The sequence below is a fragment of the Quercus suber genome, unplaced genomic scaffold (assembly GCF_002906115.3).
Source record: "Quercus suber isolate HL8 unplaced genomic scaffold, Cork oak 2.0 scaffold_201, whole genome shotgun sequence".
Classification (NCBI taxonomy): Eukaryota; Viridiplantae; Streptophyta; class Magnoliopsida; order Fagales; family Fagaceae; genus Quercus; species Quercus suber.
In genome coordinates, this window is record NW_027069659.1 from 742037 (window position 1) to 768167 (window position 26131).

General features: G+C 36.7%; 2 protein-coding genes across 2 annotated transcripts; one reads left to right on the plus strand and one right to left on the minus strand.

Annotated features, from left to right (window-relative positions):
- Positions 1–563: 563 nt before the first annotated feature.
- Positions 564–2465, minus strand: LOC112038486 (CBL-interacting serine/threonine-protein kinase 6). Its single transcript, XM_024071292.2, has 2 exons — positions 2242–2465; positions 564–2148 (listed from the first exon to the last, which is right to left on the minus strand). The coding sequence occupies exon 2, from the start codon at positions 2108–2110 to the stop codon at positions 806–808; it is 1305 nt and encodes a 434-aa protein (XP_023927060.1). The 5' UTR covers positions 2111–2148; positions 2242–2465; the 3' UTR covers positions 564–805.
- Positions 2466–21394: 18929 nt separating this feature from the next.
- LOC112031942 (CASP-like protein 1E2) lies at positions 21395–25540 on the plus strand. The gene is made up of 2 exons (XM_024064644.2): positions 21395–21852; positions 24950–25540. Exons 1-2 carry the CDS (start codon positions 21593–21595, stop codon positions 25293–25295), a joined length of 606 nt encoding a protein of 201 aa, XP_023920412.1. The 5' UTR covers positions 21395–21592; the 3' UTR covers positions 25296–25540.
- Positions 25541–26131: the final 591 nt, after the last annotated feature.

Below are 26131 nucleotides of genomic sequence, written 5' to 3' on the forward strand. Positions count from 1 at the left end.
ATCCAATATTCAGGTGTAATACATGAACACCCCCATTAAATTTTCTTTGAAAATGACAAATATTATCTATAAATTATTGGTCCATGTTGAATTTAATTAAACGTTCTAATGCATGTATCTAAGTTTTGTTCTTATGAATATTCCATGGTTATAATGATTGAAAAAAAATTTGAGATTTAAACATCTCTATTAGAAATATTTTAGTTATAATGAATGAGTTTTAAATTTTGAAAGAATTTCAACCTATAACATATTTTTAAGTTTTTAAATAACATTACATGTATTTTTACACACTTTTTTATTTATATATATTTTTAAAAAATACAAACAAAATTAATAAAACAACATTACCCAACGGCTCCTAAATCTCTTATTATACAATAAGACACTTTATAACCATAACCAAGTATAACTTAACGGATGCAGAAAGAATGATATACCATATGATAAGCTTAGAAAGTTAGACCACATTATTTCAACTTATCAGATATCAGTAAAATTGTAATTACGTACGAGCAAATAAAGAAAAGAAAAAGTCAAAAAGAGCAGGCCAGAAGGCCGTGTGAGAACAAGCCACAGTTGCATATACTAAACAAAAATGAAAACATCACGCACTGAAATAACCAAACAAACGAAGTTATTGATTCACAGAGGATCACCCTTTTGGTGACACAAAAGACCATAGTCTTCTACTAGTCCCCAATGTTTCAATTCTCTTCCACCATAATTGAAAACAAATAATAATAATAATAATCACAATAATAACATCAACAACAACAACAATAGTCACACACAAATATTAGATTTAAGCATGTAGTGTGGAATCGTCGGCCGGCGAGGTCCAAACGATGTCTTTAAGAGCCGGCCGGAGCTCCTTACTGCAGAACTGTTTGTATTCCAAGGTATCGCCATTGTCTTTCTTCACCTCCACCACCAGAAACGACGGCGTCACGGCGAAAATCTCCGCCGCAATAGCCAGCTTCCCTTTACGCCCACTCTCGTTTCCTTGAAGCCTCACCCTCGACTCGCTCTTCTTCACACTGAAATTCCCACTCTTCGCCGCCACCTCCTCCAGCGTCGATATCACACTGCTCGCCGGCCTCGTCGTCGCGAACCTCAGCTCCTTCTTCTCCTCCCTCTTCTTCTCCTCGAACAGCGGCGACAAGTCGAACCCTTCAGACAACGATATTATGTGGAACGCATTCAGAGTCTCGGACTGTTTGAATGGTGACTTCTCGTACTCCTGAAACTCTTGCTCCTCTTTAGTTAGGATTGACTTGGGTGCTGACTTTTTGAACCAAGAAGAATCCATGATTTTCGCGATTGTGATTCTCGTCATCGGATTCGGATCGAGAAGCTTTGTAATCAGCCTCCTAGCTTCTGAAGAAAACCATGGCGGACACTTGAAGTCACCTCTGTAAATCTTCCTATACATGGCCACAATATTATCGTCCTGAAATGGCAAAAACCCAGCTAGAAGAACATACAGGATAACTCCACAGGACCAAAGATCTGCTTTAGCACCATCGTAGCCCTTCTTTCCAATCACCTCAGGCGCCACATAAGCCGGCGTGCCACACGTTGTGTGTAGCAACCCATCTTGCTTCAAATGCTCAGTGAAAGCGCTGAGACCGAAATCAGTGACTTTCAAATTGCCTTCTTCGTCTAAGAGCAAGTTCTCGGGCTTGAGATCTCGGTGGTAGACTCCACGGCTGTGGCAGAAATCGATGGCGGAGATGAGTTGTTGGAAATAGACTCTCGCCACGTCGTCTCTTAGCCGACCCTTAGCGATTTTCGAAAATAGCTCGCCTCCACGTACGAGCTCCATGGCGAAGTAGATCTTGGATTTGCTCGCCATAACTTCGTGGAGCTCGACTATGTTTGGATGCTGTACCATCTTCATCACCGAGATTTCTCTCTTGATCTGCTCCATCATACCCACTTGGATCACTTTCTCTTTGCCCACAACCTTCATCGCCACGCTCTTCCCGGACTTCAAGTTCCTGGCATGGTACACCTTGGCGAAAGTACCATGACCCAGAAGCCGACCAAGCTCGTATTTCCCATGTAGCAACGCTGAACTACCATCTTTACACTTGTTGTCACCCATTTGCTCTTAAAATTTTCACCCTCTGCTACAAAATTAAGCTTTTGAAAAGGAAAAAACAACCACTTTAATATTCTGACTAAGAAAGAAAGAAAGAACATCAATTGATGAATTTAGAAGTATCAGACGGTCACCCGTCTTCGACGTGTTTGCGGTGGCAAGTCCGACCGCCCATACAGCTCTTGGCTCGCCAACTGAGTTCAGGCCTTGTCAGCGAAGCTCCAACCATCTCTCTGCATTCCCTAAAGAGACCCAAACTCTGAAAATCTTTAGATAAGAAGATTATAAGATTAATAAGAGTTTCAACGATTTTATCAGCCGTAGTGTTTTGGCTTCTTTTTTTTTCCTCACCCATAGCGTTTGCTTACCCATATATAGGGGCTTTTGTATGTCAAAATTACGTTTCCACCCTTCAGGATTGGGTTTCCAAGAAGGGTCTGCTCTCATCCAACGGTTACTGTTAAGGGCCTCGTATCTGTAATGCGACGTGTCAGAATCGAACGGGGGGTTAGTGATAAGTGTGGGATTGTGAGGGTGAAAGGTTAGGACACGTGTGAGGGTTTGTGTGGGCAGTGATGGTTTATTAAAGCCTAGACCTGCCTATGTTACAGGCCCTTGTGATTACGATTTTGTCCTCAATTGCCCATTTGCTATATTAGTAGGTAGGTAAATGCCTTCTTCTTTAATAATTCTGTGGGTCCACCAACCCCCGTGGCAAAACAACAGTGATGTTGTTGATAAGTTATTACGCGTGGAATGCGCATGACATAGTAAAAACAAGTTTGGAAATGTGATCCTAAGAGCATCCGCATCAGATGTGGCAAAAATTATGCCATTTTGTCACATTAAAACCCTACTTTATTATTTTACCACGCCATTTTACAACATCTCATTTATCAGATGTTTTATACTACAATTCTATACATTAAAATAATATTTCCTACATATTAAAATAATATACTAAATTCCTCCCCCCAATCATCGTCATCATCAACCACCGCGGCGGCAGCAGCAGCAACAACAACAACAACTACAACCACAACCAGAAAACATACCAGAACAGAACAGATCACCAGGAAAAAAAAAAAAAAAAAAAAAAAAAAAACCAGAAATAGAACAGAACAGATCACCAGAAAAAAAAAAAAAAATACCCACCACCGAGATCAGAACAGAGATTCGCCATCACCGACGATTCGCCCACCACCAGTCGATTCGCCCACCGCCATAACCCACAATCGATTCGCCCACCACCAGCCAATTCGCCCACCGCCATAACCGCCATAACCCACAATCGATTCGCCCACCACCAGCCGATTCGCCCACCGCCATAACCCACAATCAACCTATGAAACTCAACCCACCCACCGCCATAACCCACAACTCGAACCCACCCACCACCGATCTACCCATCCGAACCCACCCATCAAATCACAGCCAAAAAAAGTGAACGGAAAAAAGAAAAAAGGATAAAAAAAAGAACCCGAGGCGAGAAGAGTGGTGGCCATTGGTCGGCGACGTCGAGTGGTGTGATCGGCGGCGTTGAGTGGTGGCCATTGGTCTTCGGTGTGCTGTGGAAGACGAAGAGAAAAGACAGAGATGAGAGAGAAGACAGAGATGAGACGGAGAGAGTGATATGATATGAGGAGAGAGAATACATAATAAAATAATAATATATATTATGCCACATTTGTCCGTACAGTGCCAAATTTGTGATGGCACTGTAGCATATTGCAAAAATTTAGAACATTTAACACATCTGATAAATGAGTGTTTTTAGTGTTTGGTGTGCCAAATGTGCCAAATATTTGGCATTTGGCACATTTGGCACATCTGATACGGATGCTCTAAGGGCAACTAGAGCAAAGAATCAAAAGAATATCCTAGTTAAGAGATAAAAATAAACTGCAAGTGCGAGGGCCCTCTATCATTTCAATCAATGTTGTGAATTCCATTTTGGGTATTTGCTTTGGTTTTTCTATTAGAAGTAGTACATAATATTTTGGTATCGATTTTACGTGTTGGTTGGAGTTTGATTTGGAATCGAACAGCCATTCAATCCGATTAACTCAGACTCAGTTACATTATTTAATTTTTCTTATTCTTCCTTATACAAAGAATTTGAGTTCGAATCCCGCTCCCCATTGTACTAATTATCAAAAGAAAAATAGTGGGAATTTAAAAAAAAAAAAAAAGTATACTTAAGGCCCACTGAAATGGTCTCTAATTTTTTTTTTAAATAAAAAATCTTCATGTCCATTTGAGATTGCTTATATTTATCAATATTTAAAAAAAAAAAAAATAGTTTGTGTGGGAGTTAAAAACAACCAACAGATAGACAATGAGGGTGATATTTGATCTACACAATTAATTTCTAAAAAAATGGGAGAAAAAACCACAATGGGAGATTTAAGCAATAAGTTGAAGGCGAAGAAGGGCTAAATCAAACTGTTATATATAAGGAAACAATGTTCCCGAGATACATAGGAATGGAAAAATCTAGTAAAAAGCTCTCTGATTTCTCTTTCTCTCTTTCTTCTTCTTGCTTGGATTTTCTCTCTTTAATTTTTTGAACCCCCCATCCTGTCGCACCTTTCCTCCTTTATAGACTCCTTCCCCTTCCTTCTCTTTCTCCAGCTGGCTTGCCCCCAACTGGATTTGGGGGATACTTGTCCCATCAAACTCCCACTTTGCCATTTTTTGATCATAAATGAGGACTTTTTAGGAGTGCTTCCATTATTCAGACTAGTCATTCAACATTTGGTGCGGCTGACATTAGATAAGGAGCCTTATTAATGCGAAGGTGATTGTTTCATTGGGCCTTGCATTTTCTTCTTCATGTCCCTCGGAGTTAATTTAAGAAATGGGAATTCATAACCAAGGAGAAAAAGAGCTTCTCGAGATTCCTCCATTACCTCAAGGTACCGGTCACGCCCCTCACCTTGGTTAAGAATGTGGAAGAAGCGGTCACCTCGTCTCTCCTTGATGGTGAGTATTGTTTACTCTTAACCCAAGGAAGATCATTCGATGGTTACCTGTAATTTGGGCCGGGCCCATTTCACAGGTGTATCTTCTTATTTAGCTCAAATTCTCGGGCCATGTCCAAGTTCATCTCCACCCCAATAGTTAGGCAAAAAAAAAAAACTTTAAAAAAAATGTGATTTTTAAAAATTATATACTTTTAATGGTAGTTTAAGCACTTATAAATCCAAGGGTAAAACTTAAAACAATTATTTAGATATAGTACATTATGTTTTGCAATTAAATTCAGACATTTAGAATGATTGAATTTAATTAATATAGTAATGAAGCCCACCTAAAGAACTTTATTCAAATTTTCAATTTTGTCTTCAAATTAATCTCCCACGCTCTTTATTACAAAGTGGGTTCTTGTTAGTTCAAGTGAAGGAAGAACTATATTTAAATTTGGATACGGCTTGTGTCTAGTGCATACTAGACATAATAGGATTTAGACACATGATCAATTTTGGATACGTATAGGTTCAATTAGTTAGAAATATTATACACATCTATCCAAATAAAAATAAAAATAAACTCTCTCAATATAAAAATGTGGCCCATTCCATAGAGTTTAAAAGGGAGGTGAAAGCAAGAAAATAAATAGTTACAATGTGCTAGTTGTGGCAAAAGTTATAAATTTTTTTAAGACATAAACTCAAAGAAGATACATGTTAAATTTTACTGCAGCACACACCTGAAACTTGTATTCCTACAATGCATACATGTATGCATTTAGGGATTAGGATTTAGTGGGTATTGCACCGGGTGTAATTCACCCTACCATCTTTCACCAAAAAAAAAAATTTACTTTTTACTTTTAACTCTTCACTCTTTTAATCAATGATTAAGATTGAAAGTTGTTTTTTGCAACTATCAATTTAAATCATTCATAAAAATTGCATCAAATGCAATACCGTACCCTAAGTGTGATACATGATCTCAATCCATGCATTTAGGTGTTTTTTTTTTAGTGAATGTGGACTGTAGAGGCCAATTCATCAAAAAAAAAAAAAAAAAAAGTAGACTGTAGAGGTCAAATTGGGGCCTACCGGCCGAGACCAAACCACGACGCATCCTTGTCGGCAGTGGTCCACATTCACTGTTACCGTGTTTAGAGTTTAGACAGTTTGGTGTGGTAAGTGATAAGTTTGCTTTGAAAGGATGAGGATTTTAGTACCTCTCATGGTCACCAATGAGTCATCAGATGGGGGACCATACCTAATGATCTCAAATAACAGGTTTTTCATTTCAGAATAAAAGTATATATCCCCAAAATACATATTTAACTCATATAATATTAAACATATATATTTTCAAATTATAAAAAAGAGATTTTCGAAAACCCTCTAGCAAAAATAGCAATCAAAGTAAAGTCATTATTATTTAATTTCTTAACAGGTATTTATGTCCACAATGCATGTGTAGAAAATTTAAATGTTATATACAAGAATTTGGTTGCATTTAGTTGTATTTTTTGAATGACTTCCATCGTTGTTGGAAGGCATCGATCTGTATGTAATTGAACTTCAAGAAATTTGCTTTGTTGATTATTCCAAATAAGAAAGTTTGTCAAAATCAAGGGCGCCCAACATTTACCAGTTATACCACCCAAATGTACAATATATCTTATCCATTTAAGCTTAAAAGAAGCATAGGATTTCTCGTGTTCATGGTATCCCTTTCTAGTTAAAGAGAGAATGAATAAAAACCTGAAATATGAATTTTTTTTTTTTTTTGAGGAAAAGGTAAGTCAACTTTATTACGATAAATCAAACTGGTGTACATCAATCAAGTCTTGTGGTAGTTCTTCTAACCACACATCCGTATCAGCAGCTAAAACTGCTCTCTTTGCAAGGGAGTGGGCCAACTTATTACCCCCCCTACGTGTGTGAAGGAAGTTACAAAACTGCATGCTATCCCTTAATTTTTGGATATCATTAACAATATGACCCAGCTAAGTTCTATTTGGCTTAGGATTTTTTAAAGCCTGTATTATATTCAGGGAATCACCTTCTACTTCAGCTTTGAAGATGCTTATCTCCTGGGCGAAAACAAGAGCTCTCCTTGCTGCCAGAGCTTCAACCATGTCCACCGAGCTTGGCCAAAGTATTTTCTGACTAAGGGCCGCAATGATCAGCCCAGACTCGTCACGGATGACAACGCCCAGACCAGCAAGTGCCCTGTCCTCAAACACCGACCCGTCGAAGTTGATTTTGAAGACCCCTGCTTCAGGTGGCTTCCATCTCGCCTCCACCCGTGGAAGAACCAGCCTTGAAGGACTCTCTTGCACATCATTAAACTCCTGCAACAGCTTCCTTGCTTTCTTCACTGTCTCTCCAACATCCCACACTGATTGCCTTTCTCTCAACTTGTTCCGTCGAGTCCATATACACCAAGACACCACGGAAAAAAGCGCAGCAGTACCTGAGGATAATTCCGAAAGCACAAAGGACACCAAATCACCAAAGCTTCTAAACTTCCTTGTACTTGGGTAGTGAAAAGCCTGATCCGAGAGCCAAATACACTTGGCATGGTCACATGACCATAAACAGTGGATGACATCTTCAAGAAACTCGTCACATAGACCACAGCTATTATCATGAAGGACATGCCGTGCACAGAGGTTAGACTTTGTTGGAAGAGACTCATTTGATGCCCGCCACATGAAGTGTTTCACTTTATTAGGTACCTTAAGCTTCCAGATACCATTCCACAAAGTTTTTGAAGCTTCCGGGTTTGACGAACCAGCCTGGGATAAAAGCAATTCATAAGCCATAAACCGGTAAGCACTCTTGACAGAGTATGCTCCATCAGAGGTCCACGGCCAAATGAGTAGGTCCCTATCCGTGTGGAAACTAACAGGCATGCTTTTAATATTTGCGGCCTCCCAAGGGTAAAAATTCTGATCAATGAGGTCAGAGTTCCACATCTTTGTTCCGGTGATAAACAAATCTTTAACTACAGCCAAAGAAGAGTCCTGCCTAGGAGACAGGATTTTACCACCCCCTAAGGAGTTCAGCCATCTATGCTTCCAGATATCTATTGAAGAGCCATCCCCAACACGCCATCTAGCACCCTTACAAATAACATCCCTTGCTTGCATTATACTTTTCCATGCAAAAGAGCTCCTTTGGTTGATTTCAGCTTCAAGGATACAACCCGTAGAGAAATATTTCGGCTTAAACACTTTATAAAGCAAAGTATCTTTTTCATGGAAGAGTCTCCACACCTGTTTACCAAGGAGAGCATCATTAAATTGTCGAAGATCACGAAACCCCATACCTCCTAGAGATTTTGGGGAGCAAAGTGTCCTCCATTTCACCCATTGCATTTTTCTTGTATTGTCTTGATTTCCCCACCAAAATTTACGGATCATGGACTCTATATCTTTTATCAAACCTAGTGGCAAGCGAAACACATTCATGGAATAGGTGGGGATGGATTGGATCACGGCCTTAATCATCACTTCCTTTCCTGCTTGAGATAACAGTCTTTCTTTCCACCCTTGCATCTTCTTCCAAATTCTCTCCTTAATTTGATTGAAACAAGCTTTCTTCTGCCTCCCCACAAAAGATGGCAAACCCAAATATTTATCATAGTGCTTTATGGCTGGCATTCCCAAAAGATCCTTAATCTCTTGTTGAGCTTCCTCACGAGTATTTCTACTGAAGAATAAAGTGGTCTTGGCCTTGTTAACCTTCTGGCCCGAAGCAGCTTCGTACCAACCAAGAAGTTGCTGAATTTTCTGGCATTCAGTTACATTGGATCTACAAAACAAGAGGCAATCATCTGCAAAGAACAAATGAGTAATCTTTGGACCCTGTCGGCATAGAGATAGACCCGTTATTTCCTTATCCTCAGCTGCTTTGCATAAGAGAGCATTTAGACCTTCTGCACAAAACAGGAAAAGAAAGGGGGAGAGAGGATCACCCTGTCTCAAACCACGTGAAGGCTGGATAAAACCTTTTGGCTCTCCGTTGATGAGTATGGAATATGTCACTGTAGATACACACTGCATTATCATTAAAACCCACGGTTCGGCAAACCCCATATGTAATAAAATTCTCTCCAAAAAACCCCATTCCACCCTATCATAGGCCTTACTCATATCGAGCTTCAAGGCCATATACCCCTCTTTTCCTGAGCATTGTGTATTCATATAATACAGAGATTCAAAAGCTATCAAAATATTATCAGTGATAAGTCTATCAGCAATGAAAGCACTTTGAGCCTCAGAAATTATAGAATTTAAGATGGGTTTAAGCCTATTAGCAATAACTTTACTAATGATTTTATAAAGCACATTGCATAGACTAATGGGTCTAAATTCTGTAACACTTTCAGGATTGTCAACCTTGGGAATTAATGTAATAAAAGTATGATTAATGGATTTGAGGAGAGTACCAGAATTCAAACAGGATATAACAGCTTCGGTAACTTCTGAGCCCACATTCTGCCAAAAGGACTGATAAAAAATTGGAGGCATCCCATCTGGTCCTGGTGCTTTTAAAGGCGCCATTTGTTTGATAGCTGCATCCACCTCTTCTTTACAATAAGGCTTCATCAATTCAGCATTCATACTGTCAGAAACAACCTTATTCACTCCTCCCAAGATTCGGTCAATATCATGAGCATTTGATGAAGTAAAGAGCCTAGTGTAATAATCAACAAATATTGAAGACAATGCCTCCTCCTCTGACTGCCACACCCCATCTTCATCTCGGATTCCCTTTATAAAATTTCTTCTTTTTCTTTGGGTTGCCACCGCATGAAAAAACTTTGTATTTTTATCACCTTTTGCCAACCATTGAGTTCTGGCTCTCTGTCTCCACATTCGGCTTTCCTTATCAAGCAAAATATTGAGTTCACGTCTAAGGGTTGTAACTGGTTCATATTCTCCTCCTTTGGCAGCCATTTCTTCAGCTTTCCATAATAATTCCTTTTTCTTTGCAATCTGAGACTTGACACTTCCAAAGTGCTCTTTGCTCCAAGACTTCAGCATTTTCTTACACTTCTTAATCTTCTTTGTAACTTTAAACATAGGGGTCCCTTGGTGATCCACCTGCCATGCTCTCATTACTGTATCACTACACCCACTATCAGTCAACCACATCTCTTCAAACCGGAATGGACGTTTGCTCCAACGCTGAGCTTCATTATTTGGGTTAAAACTAAGAATGATGGGCCGATGGTCAGAAGAAAAACAATGAAGGTGACGGACTGTAGCAGCCGGAAACTTTGATAACTAGTCATAGTTAGCCACTCCCCTATCAAGGCGCTCCCAAATCAAATGTCCATGTCTTCTACCATGCCAGGTAAAATTCGGACCTGTAAAGCCAAGGTCCATGAAGCCACAAAAATCCAAAGTATCTCGGAAAGCTTGCATCTGTGCATGCGGTCGAAGACGTCCACCTCTTTTCTCATCCATGTGTAGGAGTTCATTAAAATCACCCATGCAGCACCAAGGTAAGTGTGGTTTTGATTTCAACATGCGTAGCATACTCCAAGCTTCCTCCCTGTTACATACTTCCGGTTCTCCGTAAAAACCGGTAAACCTCCACGCCTCCACTGAACCACCATTTACAACCGCATCAATATGATTTTTTGAGAAGCTGTCCACCCATACAGCACCCTCTGACTTCCACAAGAGGGCCAAACCACCTCCTCTACCATTACTAGGAACTGTAAACAAACCAACATATTTGACCTTACGTTTTATTCTTTCTAACTGTTTCTTCCCAGACCAAATTTCTGACAGAAAAACAATTAGGGGATCTTGTGCTCGAATAATAACTTCAAGCTCATCTTCTGCCCGTGGGTTCCCAAGCCCACGGCAGTTCCAGGCTAGGCAACTCATGGCTCTCGGCGGAGCTGCCTAGCAGCCTCCACCGTTGATAATGGTCTTGTAACACAAAGTTTTTTTTCCACCTGCAAAACTTCACTGCCATCCTCTTTTTCACGTAGAGATCTTTTCTTCACGGTAGGGACGGGCTGGGCATCAATTGGATTTCTATCCTGTGCCAATCTCTTCCAACTACGGGCCTTACCATTGTTTACCAGTGGGCTGCCTTGTAATGAATCCAGCATAACTAACTCTGAAGTGAAGCCCATATCCTCTACGTTATTGCGAATGGGCTGGCCCTCAGATTGCTCTAAAGCTCCCGTGGGCCCAAGTTGACAAGAGCCCAATGCAATAGGATCAAATTTCGAAATCTCTGCGTCAATCTTGCTCAAGATCTCCTGGAAATCCGGCTTGTCACTCGCTGTGTTCTCCGGAATATCTGCAACTCCAGAGATTACGTTTTCCGTAACGTACTGGGGTGGCTTAGCCGGCGTAACCACCCCCGCTCCACCTTCCTCCTGCCTTTGATTCAGACCATGATCCCGGAACGAACCAGTCGCCCCTCCCAGACCTGTAACGGTCTCCCTTCTATCCTCTGTTTCGCTTCCTCCGTAAGGCTGACCAGGACTTGTAGCACCACCACTCGCCTCCCCAACACTTTCCTCCTCCTCTACACCACCCACCCTGATTGTTGCACACTTTCTTGCATTAAAAGTTGGGGCACGAAGCCACGCACCAAACTGCCTATCATTTTCAGTCAGAGAGCCTTTACTCCTCACCCAAAGATCACACTCCTTATCACTATGTGTAAGCCGGCCACACCAGTAGCACAGATTTGGCAGGCGTTCATATTTGAAACGAACCCAACCTATCTCCCCATCTGCATGACGGATTTTACGCCCTCGGCACAGAGGTTTTGAAATATCAACCCCAACTCTAATTCGCATAAAAGTGCTACCCTCATGGTTACCCCATTCACGAAGTCCCTGCTTTACCTCTCCACAGACTTCTCCGATCGCAGCTACCGCATCTGGGTACATACTTCCCACCGGTAAATCATGGACCTGAACCCAGAAAAAAGTTTTGTCAAAAACCAATTCCCTTATCGCAACATTCTTCTCCATCCGACGCAGAGAGACTAGATGTTTATCATAGCTCCATGGTTCTCCCAAGAGGACCCTATCTGCATCCATCTTATCCGTAAACACAAAGAGTACCACATGACTTCCCATATCTTTGATCTCGAAACTCTTCTTCGTCTGCCATAACTGTTTGAAGGTCCGGGCTATGGCTTCCATATTTAAAACTCTGTGCGTAAAAAATTTTGCTGCTAAAACCCTCCCCTCTGTCGATTCAAAGATCTTGCCATTATACTCCCTCTCCTCCTCCTCTGATAGCGAGAGTTTTCTCCACATCACCGACAGGTCTTCCATGTTCCCCCAAGGTACAAGCGTTGAAAACTGAGAAAATCTTACTGACGTAGTAAAAGAGATCTCACTAGTGTAGTTGACATCAACTAAAGAAGCCTAAACCCTAGAGCTAGGCACAACTTTCTACTAGGCGGCTAGGGTTTTGGCAGGAGCCTTACCCTATCGTCAGAGAAACGCGTATGCATACTTAATCCATCTTTTACCTGAAATATGAATTACAGTATGAGTATGACATATCATTCTTTTAGATACGCTTATCTAATGTAGGTTTTACGCTATAGAGTATAGAAATAAAACACATGCAAAGTCAGACTCTTTCACTTTTATGATAAGAACGTGAATGTGATCAGCGCAGCCACATAAATAATGGGTATTGTAATTCAAGTCATCAAAAGTAGATCCCATTAGAAAAATAAAAATAAAAATAAAAAGAAGAAGAAGAAGAACGAAGTCATCGAGTAGATAAGAAGATGGGAAAAATGCCATAAATAAATGTTAACTGCGGTAATGGGACTCTGACTAGGAGTTGATTTTTGAACGCAATGTTTAAAAAGATTGAAACAATAATCGAATTATCTATAAAATAGAGATTTATTGAATTATAAAATATTGTATTGCATCATAGTGCAATATTTTATTTAACAATATTAATTAATATCACGTCATACCCTTAACGAGATGGTCATTCCATAAATATAAATACTTGTGGGGTGTGGGGGGCAAAAATCGGGGTTCAAGTTTCCAAGAGTGAATTTCACACACATATACACTTAGATTAGAATAGAGTAAAATTTATATCTTGTATAAAAAAAACAATATTAATAATTACCATTAAGACAGCAGCTGTATAAAGCTAAGTCTGCTAAGATTAATTAATAACAATAAAATATTGTTATTAATGTATCTTATAAAATATTGTATGGCATCATAGTGCAACTATTTTATTCAACAATATTAACTAATACCATGTCACACCCTTGGTATGATAATCACTCCATAAGTATAAGTATTTGTGGGATGTGGGGTGTGAGATGTGTGGAGCCAAGACCGAGATTCAAGTATATATAGAGGAGCTTCACACATATATATACTTAGATTAAGCTAGAGTAAAATTTTTAACTTGTATATAATAAAAAAAAACAATATTAATTAACAAAATTGATAATTACCATTAAGACAGCGGCCGTATAAAACTAAGTCTGCTAAGATACATTAATAACAATAATTACTACTTAAGTGGATGGCCAAAAATGGGACCAACCAATATACCTCCTCGCACTCTTGTTTTTGTCTTAGATGAATGTGGTACAATACAATGACTTGTATATAATATTTTTAGTTGGGCAGATTAATTCAACATTATTTTACTTTTTTCCCACCCTATTATATAAAATATTATAAAATTTCTTTTAATTCATATCTTGGTATAATTAATTTATACACTATGATAGTGCGGGAGAATATACAAAACTAATGTGAAAATCGTTTCCCTTTCTAGTTTCTAGCTCTCTATAGTGTCGTTACGGTACCTACTATACTCATATTGAGTAAATTAATATTATTTTTCGGCTATTTTCACTAATCTTTTTCAATTCAATTAGGGATATTATTATTATTTTAGTCTTGTTAACAATTGGCCAAGGATACAATTGCCTAAAAGGTTTTAAGATCCATCTATCACACTATCAATTCATAGAGTTTTTAGGGTGTTTAATGGTTTGGAAGTAAAATAATATGACCAAAGGCTGAGACACCAATTCTTTACATTGAAAAAAAAAAAGTTAATTAATTTTCAATATTCAAATTTTTTTTTTTTTGGTTTGCTTGAGAGATAATTTTAACATATGATACTCGTTTTTTGATTGTTGTTTTTTATTATCAAACTAAAACACTAATCAGTTTTTTTTGGGAGCAAGTGAAGATCAAACCTCAAATTTCTTATCCAAAAACAAAGGAGCTTACTTAGAACCCACAATACATATTCAATTATAAATGATACAAAAAATACATTTATCAATGAGAAATTTTTAGTCGGATTTTAGTTAAGAGAGTCAATACCGTACCGGAGGCTGTACCGGTTTGGTCAGCGGTACGATATATTTCGGATACCGGTCAATACCGGTGTACCGTTTCGGGTTTATCGCTATTTAATATATTTAATATATATATATATATATATAGAATCACATACCCACATATAACATACCCATTCCCAGCAAAAAATAAAAAATAAAATAATATATTTACTCTGAATCACAGACCCATGAGGCACGCCACAACAAAACAAACATACCCATTCTCAAAAAAAAAAATTAAAATACCCATTCTCTGGTCTCTAAGTCACAGATGCACAACAAACAAGGGCCCAAGGCCCCAAAACCCAAAACGAAAAAACAGAGAAAAGGGAAAGGGAAAACGAAAAGGGAAAAGGGGGAAAAAAAAAAAAAAAAAAAACCCTCTCGGCGATTCCAATTTTCGATTCAGAACAGAGGCAAGCGAGGGGCCGAAAGTGAGAAGCCGAGAGCCGAGACAGGGAATGAGAAGACGAGACAGATGATAAGAGTTGTGCTGAAGTATGTAGTAGTGGGTGTGTGAGTGTTGTGTACTCCTTTTGCGTGTCAGTATGTAGTGTTAATATAGTAGTTGGTTACTATGCCAGCTGTAGGTGCCAAATAATGCCAGCTAAGGGGAACTAGTGCTGTAACTAATTGTGACTACGGTTTTGAGTGGACCAAACCGTATATAAGGCAGGAGAGTCATGTACAAGGGATTATGCAGAAACTTTACCAATTTGATTGAACTCTTTCTTTCTTAATACTTCCAATCTCTCTCTGTTCTTCTTATTCTTCATTCTTCTTCTTTTTCTTGGAGGTTGGTTACCTCGAAATAACTCCTAAACACCATTATTTTCTAATTGATCCTATCAATTTGGTATCAGAGCCAACTCTGTTTTAATGGCAGAAACACGATCCTTGGCTGCTCTCAATGAGAAATACAATAATCTTTCATTCACTTCTGATCAACATGAACAAGAAATACAAGGCATTCACCAGAAAATTGATGCGATGACTTCAGTGCTACAAACATTAACAGAAACGATGCAAGGACTTACGGAAGCGGGAAATCAATGGCAACAGAGGACTGCACCTTCATCTCCAACTACTACATCAGTACAATTGGACTCACTCACGGCAATTCCAAAGTCAGTGAGATTGGAGTTTCCAAGATTTAGGGGAGAGAATCCTTCAGGTTGGGTCTATAAGGCTCATCAATTTTTTCAATTGTATAATACACCTCCAAATCAGAGGATTCTTTTAGCTTCCTATCACATGGAGGATGAAGCTTTGGTCTGGTTTCAAGATGCGGAGGAGACAGGGCAGTTTACAAGTTGGGAAGCTTTTGTGAGAGCTTTGCACACCAGATTTGGAGCTTTGGCCTATGATGATCCTATGGAAGCTTTAACAAAATTGGGGCAACTAATGCATTGGTGGGTAGTCTTGAATGGATGCCCACAACAAACCAAAAAAAATTAGTGAAGCCCTAGGGACAAAAGGGAAAAATCACATTGAATTAGCTCATTATAAAAGAAGGAGAAAGTATCGATGAAAAAAGGGGGAAGACCTGATGGGAAAAGCACCTAAGGAAGGAAACCCATGGTAAAAGAGTAGTAAATACCCAGAGAAAAGAACTCAGAAGAAGAGAAAAGACCCAAGTGAGAAAAACAACCCATGGCAAGAGAGTAGTAAGAAACTAAGAGTAAAAAAAAAACAACGGAGAGAAAGAAAAAGAAGAGAGAAAACATGGCAAAAATAGGGACATGCATCAATAGACCATCTTTTCCCTCCCTTTTAGCAAACCCACTCTTTGAAGTCTCCAAAAATAAAAGCTAATAGCTATTTAGGCCTATTCTCCAAAATGTACAACTTTTATGGCAGGAGCCTATGACAAGGTTGTTCAAGTTGGAGTTTGGGTTCCTTCTTGGTTTACTTATTCTATGGGAAGATTCAATACTTGATTTCAATTGCAAATATATTTGATTTCTCTCATTATAACTTATATTTGTTGTATTTAGTCATCCTGTTGTAGCACGTTTTTATCACGTCTACCACATCAGTTGTCCTGCTGTGGTGTCTTTAGTTACTGTACTAGTTATTCTGCTGTAGCACCTTTTCATCATATTTACTGTGTTAGCTATTTTTCCAGCTAAACCTTTTCTGCCGAAACTTTCTTCTTTATTTGTTATTATGTGTTTTACTTTTGACACAAACTAATCATTATCCTACCATAAATATATATATATATACATATATCTTTATTTACGAATATGTGTATATGTTTGAGAATATGCTAACCCATTTAAACTAACACTTGTTTGACGGGTATTTTCTTTGGGTTTTAGATTTGTTTATGTGCAGGAAGTGGAAAAATATTTCTGCAGTAAAAATGAAGAGTAGTCATTCACACGGCAGAAGGCTTTAAAGCATAGCAGACAACTTTATTGCACAGCAAAAGGCTTTACGGCAAGAAGTTTTACTGCACAGCAGAAAACTTTACTGCATAGTAGACAGCTTTACTGCATAGCAGAAAGTTTTACTGCACGGTAGACAGTTTTACTACATGGCAAAAAGTTTTGCTGCACAGCAGAAAAGTCAGATTTGTGGCAAAAACCGGAGAAAAGTTCCTTCTGCGGCAGAAACGTCAATCCTACGACAAAAACTGGCAGCGACAGAAATAGAAAAGTCAATCCTGCGATAGAAATAGAAGATAAGCCCACTTTGCTGCGTCTTCCCTTGGACTTGGACTCAACATTTGCGCATAAGCCGGACTAAATTAAGTTGCAGTTAGACCGGTCTCAACTCCCTTACTCAGAATATTTGGGCCTAGTACCGCAGGAGGCAACCCAGCCCAATATAACAAAAAGGCCCACTACAACATCTATAATTTTTTGTAAAAATGTTGTGAAAATATTGTAGACATAGCATTTCTCTTATTTTAATCTTTCTTGCAAATTCTTATTAACAAAATTAAAACATAGTTATCTTAATGAAGACCCCACACCCCTAAGTCATGTTGGCCCAAGCCCTTCCACTAGGCCAACCAATAAGTTGTATGTACTAATTAATGAAACATGGTTATCTTAATAACTGTCTCAAGTAATTAAAGGGAAACAAATGAGGGTTTTAGTCCTTATACTCTATGGCTATCTAATCTAACATACTTAACTTTCGTAGTTTTGTTTATTTTGTACTTGTTTACTTTATCAACTTGTAAGGGTGATAGGATCAAGGGCCCATATCTATGTATATATTGGACTAGGGGCCCAATCTGAGGACGTTAGGCAATTCGAGGACGGGTAAACACTTTCTTAAGGATTCGTGTTAGTAAGCGAAGAAGTGAAATCCGATTAAAGCCATCCAGAAGGGTGGTCCAAGGAGGAATCCCTCCTCGGCTGAGAAGAGCTGAGGTCAGAGGGTGTGGTCTGCCATTAAGAGTAACGTTCTGGATCATTCCATGGATAAGGATAAGTATCAGGAAAGAACAGGACAGAGGAAAGCTATGAAATATCTCAAGGGAAAGTTGCTACCACCGAATTAAATGCTCTACAGCTAACTCTCTGGCCACATTAATAAGAAAGTGATACTTGGATAATAGCTTTCAGCCTTACAGCTACTCTCTAGAGATTTCAGAAAGGTGTTGATGTGACAGGGATCAGCACCAACACTCTAATCTACACGTGGAAGACAAATATGAAGGCTGAGGGATTGTATAAAATAGGGAGAAGGCAATGAGAGAAAAGGATCGAGAAATTAAGGGAAAAACATTGTAGCAATCAAGAATTGAATTTGTAATCAAACTTGAGAGGAATTATAAGAACTAATCTCCTCGCAAACTACCCACTGACGCAGCTCTACTGTGGGCTGTCTTGCCTCCGCCGTGGTGGAGATTTACGCCGTCCATTGTCTGCTTTCAACCAATCTCCGTATTGATAGTTAATAGCTTTTTCCGTCTTCGATGCTGAGAAATGTGCCGAGCAATGGCGGATATCATGACCGAGAACCCCACAGAAATGGCATAGCATTGGCATCCTTTCATACTTATACGTGACCCAATGGCGCTTGCCGTCTAATCCCAGCAAAAACCCGCCTCTCCTCAATGGTTTAGATATAGGTAAGGCCACCCTAACTCTCAAGAAGAAATTTTGTTCATCCATATGCCGTCGGCGCTCCACATCCTCCACCCTTCCCATCTTATTCCCCACCTCCCTCGCCACACTTGGAGACATCATATCAAAAGGCACCCCCCAGATTTGGACCCATAAAGATGCATGCTCTAAAACCACATTGTTTGCACTCATGCCTGTCCTCCACCGAGTGAGCATCAAAAGTTGATTATCGAAAGTCCATGGTCCTCCCTTCAAAATCCTTTCAAGTTCATACTCCGACTGGAACTTAAATTGAAATAGATTGTTTCCAACCTCAGAAATCTGCAGTTCCTTTTCAAGCCCCCACGCTCTTCTCAACGTGTTTTTTCGCCGCCCTCCTATTAAAAGGCTTGCACGTTAAAAACTTCCCTATCAAGCTCAACACACAACTATCTATCCCTCCATCCTGCCCTCATCGGATATTTGTATATCCTCTTCCTCTTCAGACGTTAACTTCAGACTACCCATGCTTTCAATCACATCCTCCGCCATAGTCCCTGCTAAACTTACTAAAGAACACAGACACAAACAATGCTATAGAAAAGCAAAAAATAAGAAAATATTATAGAGTTTGGAAAGAGAAGAGAAGGAAAACCCTTGGAAGAAAACCAAGGGAGAGAGGACTCGTTTTCACGAGAGAGAGAGCTCCTACGGGAGGAGAGATAACTTTTAGTCTATCATCATTAATTTGTCACATTAATAAATATCAAATTTTTCGGCTGTCATAAAGTTGAGGTAGGTTGTGTACTATTTTTTTTTTTATAAAAATTTTGGATGGTGGTAGGTTGTGTACTTGTAAGTTGTAACTCTCCAATTGCCCAATTCTAACGGTGAGTATACTTGTCTGATTTGTCCAAATTTACGGCTGTCCTAACGTGTAGATATTGTGCGACTTTCCAACTTTAACAATTGGAATGATGTAAAATACTAATTTTATCCATATTTTCGGTTTTTTTTTAAATAAAATAAAAGGTCAATAACATGTAAAATTAAGAAAAATACTATGTCTATAATATTTTCACAATAAATTCTAAGTGATAAGTTCTTACGGATTGTTATTAGTGAAAAAAAAAGTTTCAGCGGTAATTCCAAATTAGAATCAATACTAACTAATCACCTATATATAATTTATTATAAAATATTGTGGTCGTATCATTTATCTAAAATTATATATCCTTCCTCTTAATTCATTTTCTTCCACCTAAACACATTAGCTAGGTAAAAGTACACAGGTACACTATATTCAATTCCATTGTTTTTAACTTTTTGTATATGTTCATGCAATTATTAATTTAAAAACTCACAAACATAACGGTGAATAAAGTTAAATCCTCTAAAATATCAACAAATTGATCAACGAATATAGCATGAAANGAGGAATTATAAGAACTAATCTCCTCGGACCGTGCCGAGAATGATTTTCTTTAGATTAAACCAGTTTATCCTCATTTTCTTGTCATCTGAATCCACTTTACTTGTTGTCAGATTCATTAAAACCAGTTTTCCAACCCACTCTTTACAAATTCATTGTATTGGGCTTTTTGGGCCTAGGTTCATAATCCTTTAGGTTAGGGACTCAAATTGCGTCCTTACACAATTAAATAGGCTAAATTGTATTTCTCTTATTTTATAACAAAAACCATAATTCTATTTGATTTATTTGTTAATTGGAAAAATTTAACGGATGCTCCAAGTGCATTGGTTTAGAAAAAAAAAATTAGAAACTTTTTATAAGAAAAGAAAAAAGTAATAATTTTTTTGACATCTTTTTATATTTACATAAAAGTGGTATCAAAATTTTCATAAAATATCAATTAACAAATGCCTTAAGGACACCCGTTATATAATTATAAATACAATTCTTTATATGCAAAATATTAGATTTTTTCAATTAAATTTTGTCGAATTATGGGTTGTGTCATTTCATTTCAAAATCAATTGATAATGAGAAAGACGCATTCAAAACTTTTATGACATTTAACATTACGTTTGTGAGTTTTTTTAAGAGCAGTCATAAGGAGTGAAATTGTGGTCTCTCCAACAATTCCCAATTACGATGATTTTCCCGCAACTCAAACCCATGATTTTGGTTGTAATATTACTCCACCTCAAAACTAATTGATAGTAAAGTAGATACACTCAAATCTTTTACTATTACATTTGACATTAGTTTGGATTGATTGTATCAATAATCAAGAACAAAAGTTGTGATCCTTTTCAAGTTCAATTAATTTTAATGCAACCATCGAACTAGTATTGGTGACCCTGTTGCCAGCCGATCAAACTTAAGATGCCACAAGATCTTATCAAAATAAACCCCTATTAATATATAGTTGGTACTTGGCACTCTACCAACAAAGCCATGAACTTGTAAATTCCAAAGCAGCCCGTGGATGGTGCTAGAGATCACATAGTAAATAAATAAATAAAAATTGACAAATTTTACACATTCGTTGAATTGGTAAATATTTTTCGCTAGTTTATATTTGAATTAATCACTTTATTTATTAGTCTATCATCATATTTTTTTTTTTTTTTTGATAATGAAGATAGCAAGATTAATCTTAAACCTCTCAATCTAGAATTTAATACTTGAAAGCATTGCTCATTCCTCTACTCACATATGAATCATTGATCTTATTACAAATTTCACACGTAAACACACTACCAAATTAATACTACTAGTAATAAATTGCAGGCCCCTATTGTCTTCCTACCCGTTACTCGTCCTCTTTCTTCAACGTACATACAGTGTTATCCACTTGCTTGTCTTAATTACCTTTGGTGCAAATTTATGAACCCCTTCATTACTTTCCCCTCCTAACAATGCCCCTCCTAACAATGCCAAACATTGATAGCTCTTTCACACTTGCCCTTTTGACGAAAACCCATCTCTACCATCTCTATTTATAAGCCTCCCCACTCTTTTTTCTTTTGCCCCCTCACTCTCTCTCTCTAAGAAGGTTTAGTGCTTTTCTGTGTGTTCTTTGAAAATGGAGAGCCAGAACAAGGTCAGTATGGGTGGTATGGATGGGTTGGAGAGTAGAGAGAAGGAAATGAAGATGGCAAATCAAAGAACAGCCAAGAGTCGTGAATTACTTGTAAGGCTTTTGGCTTTTGCTCTAACTTTTGTTGCTGCTATACTTTTTGGGGTAAACAAGCAGACCAAGGTTGTCTCATTACAGCTCACCCCAACCCTGCCACCTTTCAATGTTCCTGTTACTGCTAAGTGGCATTACTTGTCTGCCTTTGTGTAAGTTTCAGATGTCCTTTTTCTTTTCAATAAGTTTGATTATGAACACAAAATATTTCATAATTGTTGGGATAGCATGTTATAATTGTTATTCAAAGTACATCAATGGCAGGAGAAGGTATACCATGAATCTGGTGCATGTATTTTCCTTTGGAAAATTCTTGTATGAGACTTATGTCTCAATGATATGGAGGTCCTACACAGGTGGGACTCACATGTCATTGAGACAGGTCTCATGATATACTTTTTCATCTTCCCTCTCACATGGAGATAAACCTTATATGTGTTGGTCCACTTCTATATGAGTGGAAGAAAACATACACCGGACACATAATATATTTTCTCCAATGGTAGAGTAGAGCTATGTAGAAATGATTTACGAATTATAATTTGTCATCTCAATAAATTATGGAAAAAGTGAAGAAATTTTTTATGTCTATAGTATTGTTCTCTTCTTTGTTACGAGGTTCTTATAAAAATCTGAATGTATTAGACTTTACCTTAATACCAGTATTTAAACAAAATTTGACTAATATTATTTTGATATATATTTTTGAATTATTGATGACCGCGTGACACAAAATCTAGTCCAATCATTTCAAATTAAACATCATTAGCTTTATTATATTTTAATTATATATTAGATTCCATACAATTTTGCAATGAATATGTTAGCTCAAAGGTGTTTGCTAACCAACAAGTAGGGTTTTTTTTTTTTTTTTTTTTTACAAAGGTGTTTGCTAACCAACAAATAGGGTTTTTTTTTTTTTTTTTTTTTTAAGAATTAACGAGTAGGGTTTAAAATAGACAGAATTGAATTGATTGTCAAAAAGTTTAGGATTGGTTCATTTAATTTTATTTCTAACACAAACCAAGCTTGAGTTGATCACCAAAGTAGATTACATGTTTAAACTTGATTCATTTTCTTATTGAATAAGCTCAAATTTGTTTGAGTTACTTGATTAACTTATTTTTCCCATATATAGTAGAAAGTAGAAACCTCGACTAACCCTTTACAAATCTATGCTAATAATTAATAAACATATTATAATTGCAATTATATTATTTGAGTTACTTAGATAGAACAATTTTGGTTTATAAACTTGTAAAAATTAGATTCACTAACTTTGTATTGTTAATATATATATATATATATATATAATTTTTAGATTCAATTCAAAATACCATCCATGTGATATACCTTAAAAAGATGGAAGTTACTCATGCTTTATCATGTGACACTTACCTTTATGTCATTAGCTACATACGCGCGAGGCATTTATGTTAACTTCAACGAAATTTGAATATGTTGCAAGTGCCAACATCATCTATTTTTCATTTTTCAAAGGATCCATCAATGCACCCTCACATTCTTTTAATCACTTTCTAATTTTCTTCTTCAATCCTTATTCGGGTTTGAGTCTGTTCATACAACATAAATTTTATGGTAGAATGTTCTATTTCTTCAATTCTTTCCCGGAAAGTGATGTTAGCACTTACTGCGTCATAAAATTTTGCGAAAAGTTAACCCTCACATAGCCAACCATAGGGGAAGTGATCATCACTGAATAAAGCACAAGTTAGCTTCATATTTTAAGGATTTACATGTATCTACAATTTGTCTTTGTCATTAGCTTTGAAATGGACTCTGTTATTGATACATTAAAAATAATAAAATTGCTATCTTAAGAACTTATTTACACACTTACACAATTTAATCTCAAATCTATATAAATATTTATAAACAATCTAATCTCAAATTTATATAAATATTTCGTATAAATGCATAAATATAAACTTATAATATCATATAAACTCATGAGTTAATTTGTTTACGAACACCTTATTATATTGGAGCTTATCTTGATTAATAGTTGAACCAAAATCTAAACTTGAGTTTGTCTCATTTACTAACCAAAAACATAATTTAGATTCAAAAAAAAAAAAAAAAAAAAATTAGGGAAACTGTTAATGAATGCCCTAAAGGCATTGGTTTATGGAGTATTTTTAGAAATTTTTTATGAAAAAAAGAAAAAATAACAGATCTTTTTTGATATATTTTTATATTTATCATAAAAGTGATATTAAAACTTTTTAAAATTGGTCTGTTAACAAATGCTCTAAGGACTCTTTAAAAAAAAATCAAATTTTGAATAACTTATAAACAATTTGGTTTATTTATAGCCCACTAACAACAATAATAAAGCTGAAAAAAAAAACAAAAAAATTCAATTAAAACTCTAACAGTTTGCAAACATTGAATTGATCTTTAATTACTTGGACCAACAACTTATGACTTTCCAACTCTATAGAACATCACCTTCATACAGCTAGACTTTTCTCCCAAAAAAAAGAACTAGAAAAAGCAACCGTTCAAATGTTGACAGCACTGCAATTAATATATTTCATTATGTTTTGGTGAAACTCTTTAAAGTGATGTTGAAATTACAATTTACAAGTTGGGTCGATGGTGGATACATCACCCGTCAACTCAAGTTGGAAGATCATCCATCTAATTCTTCAATTGTGTAAAACTAGTGTTATGTCACCATCAGCATGGTCCCAAATATATATATATATATATATTGCCAAAAATCCCATCCTCTCAACTTATCGACCTTTTCTTCTCTATTTTTGGGTGAAAAGGAAATTTAATTAAAACAAACTAAACATTATAAAGTTTATGGTAGAAAACACTCCAAGTATTAGCACATAACTCGTACAAAATAAATGAAGGAGGATTTAAATACACAACAAAATTATCACTAATAAAAGCTTATTCTTTAGCTAAAAGGTCTGCACATTAATTTCCCTCGCGGTGGTGGATGATCTATTATTAAGGACATATTGACTTATTGACAAATAATATATCCTCAATAATAGATCACGTGTTTCCCAAACCAAGGATAATTTATTGTTTATGTTAGTAACAATTTGTATTAGCATGTAAATATATAAAATTGCTCTATTAATTATCATTTTGAATGACAATTATATGTCCCTTCCAAGAATATTACTACTTCTTTGGAACCATTTAACATATTTTGGAAATTCAGTTATTTTAGGAATTAACATTTCTTTTTGATCTTTGTACTAGGTATTTTGTGGCATCAAATGCCATAGCATGTTCATATGCAGCCCTCTCTATACTCCTCCTATTCACAAGCAAAGGTGAAAACAACATAGTACCCAAGATGATTATCATCCTGGATACACTAATGGTTGCATTAATCTTCTCCGGCAATGGAGCCGCCACCGCCATTGCCTTAATGGGCTACAAAGGGAATTCTCATGTGCAGTGGAAAGAAGTTTGTAGTGTGTTTGGAAAATTTTGTGACCAAGGTGCAGTTGCTATTGGCCTTTCTCAGCTTGGAGCACTAGCATTTCTGTTGCTAGTTCTCATGCCTACTCTCAGCTCCAACAAAAGGTCATCTAATTATTAGAATAAAATTGTCAACACCACTATAATGTTTTTAGATTTTGGGCCTTGTTCTCTAATCTCCAAAGAGCCCAATTGTATCTTCCTCTTTTGTTTTTGTTTTGTTTTGTTTTTTCCTTTTTCTTTTTTTCTTTTTGTTTTTTTCCCTTCAATCGTGGTTGGTTTGCTTATGATTATGTCATGCGAAAAGAGTATTTATATTTTCAATATCTTTGTCACAATAATTTTTATAAAATATTTCACAACTATCGTCAAGATGTCAAATTGTTAATGATAAATAATGTGGTGTTTATTAAATTTTTAACTTTTAACTCAAAAAGTTATAGCTACCATTCCTATACGGGTTATTATCAATTTCCTTTTTTTTTTTATTAGAGTAGAAATTTGGGAGTGCTTATATATGAAAGTTGTGGCTGTCATTCCAAGATCAAATTGATACTTTGAGCTATTGGTTTCAATGAAGTTCTTGTTGAACCGTATATGCAATGTGCTTAAGTGCTTTATTGCTGTGGTTTGCTCGTGTAGAAGAGTTTTTTTTTTATTAGTTTATTAAGTTTAGAAAATAAGTTGGATAAAAGTATAATGATATTTAGTGAAAATAAAATTTTCAGAAATTGTACATAAATCAAATAAATTGAAAATAAATTATAATAAAGGATCCTTGGTATGTTCAGGATGTAAGCCCAAGACTTTATTATGTATTCACATTTTTTTTTCTTTTTGGGTTGAAAATATGCATAGACATGGGTTGACTACAAACAAAAGGTTTTAATTCCTTCTCACAAAAAAAAAAAAGTTTTTATTTTATATATATATTTTTTATAATAACAACAATAGCAT

What these genes read in the sequence shown, in the direction of transcription:
- LOC112038486 (XM_024071292.2), bottom strand. Translation starts at nt 2,110, where the DNA reads ATGGGTGACAACAAGTGTAAAGATGGTAGTTCAGCGTTGCTACATGGG.
- LOC112031942 (XM_024064644.2), top strand. Translation starts at nt 21,593, where the DNA reads ATGGAGAGCCAGAACAAGGTCAGTATGGGTGGTATGGATGGGTTGGAG. An exon ending in CATTACTTGTCTGCCTTTGT is followed by an intron (nt 21,853 to 24,949) that starts GTAAGTTTCAGA and finishes TCTTTGTACTAG; the next exon opens with GTATTTTGTGGCATCAAATG.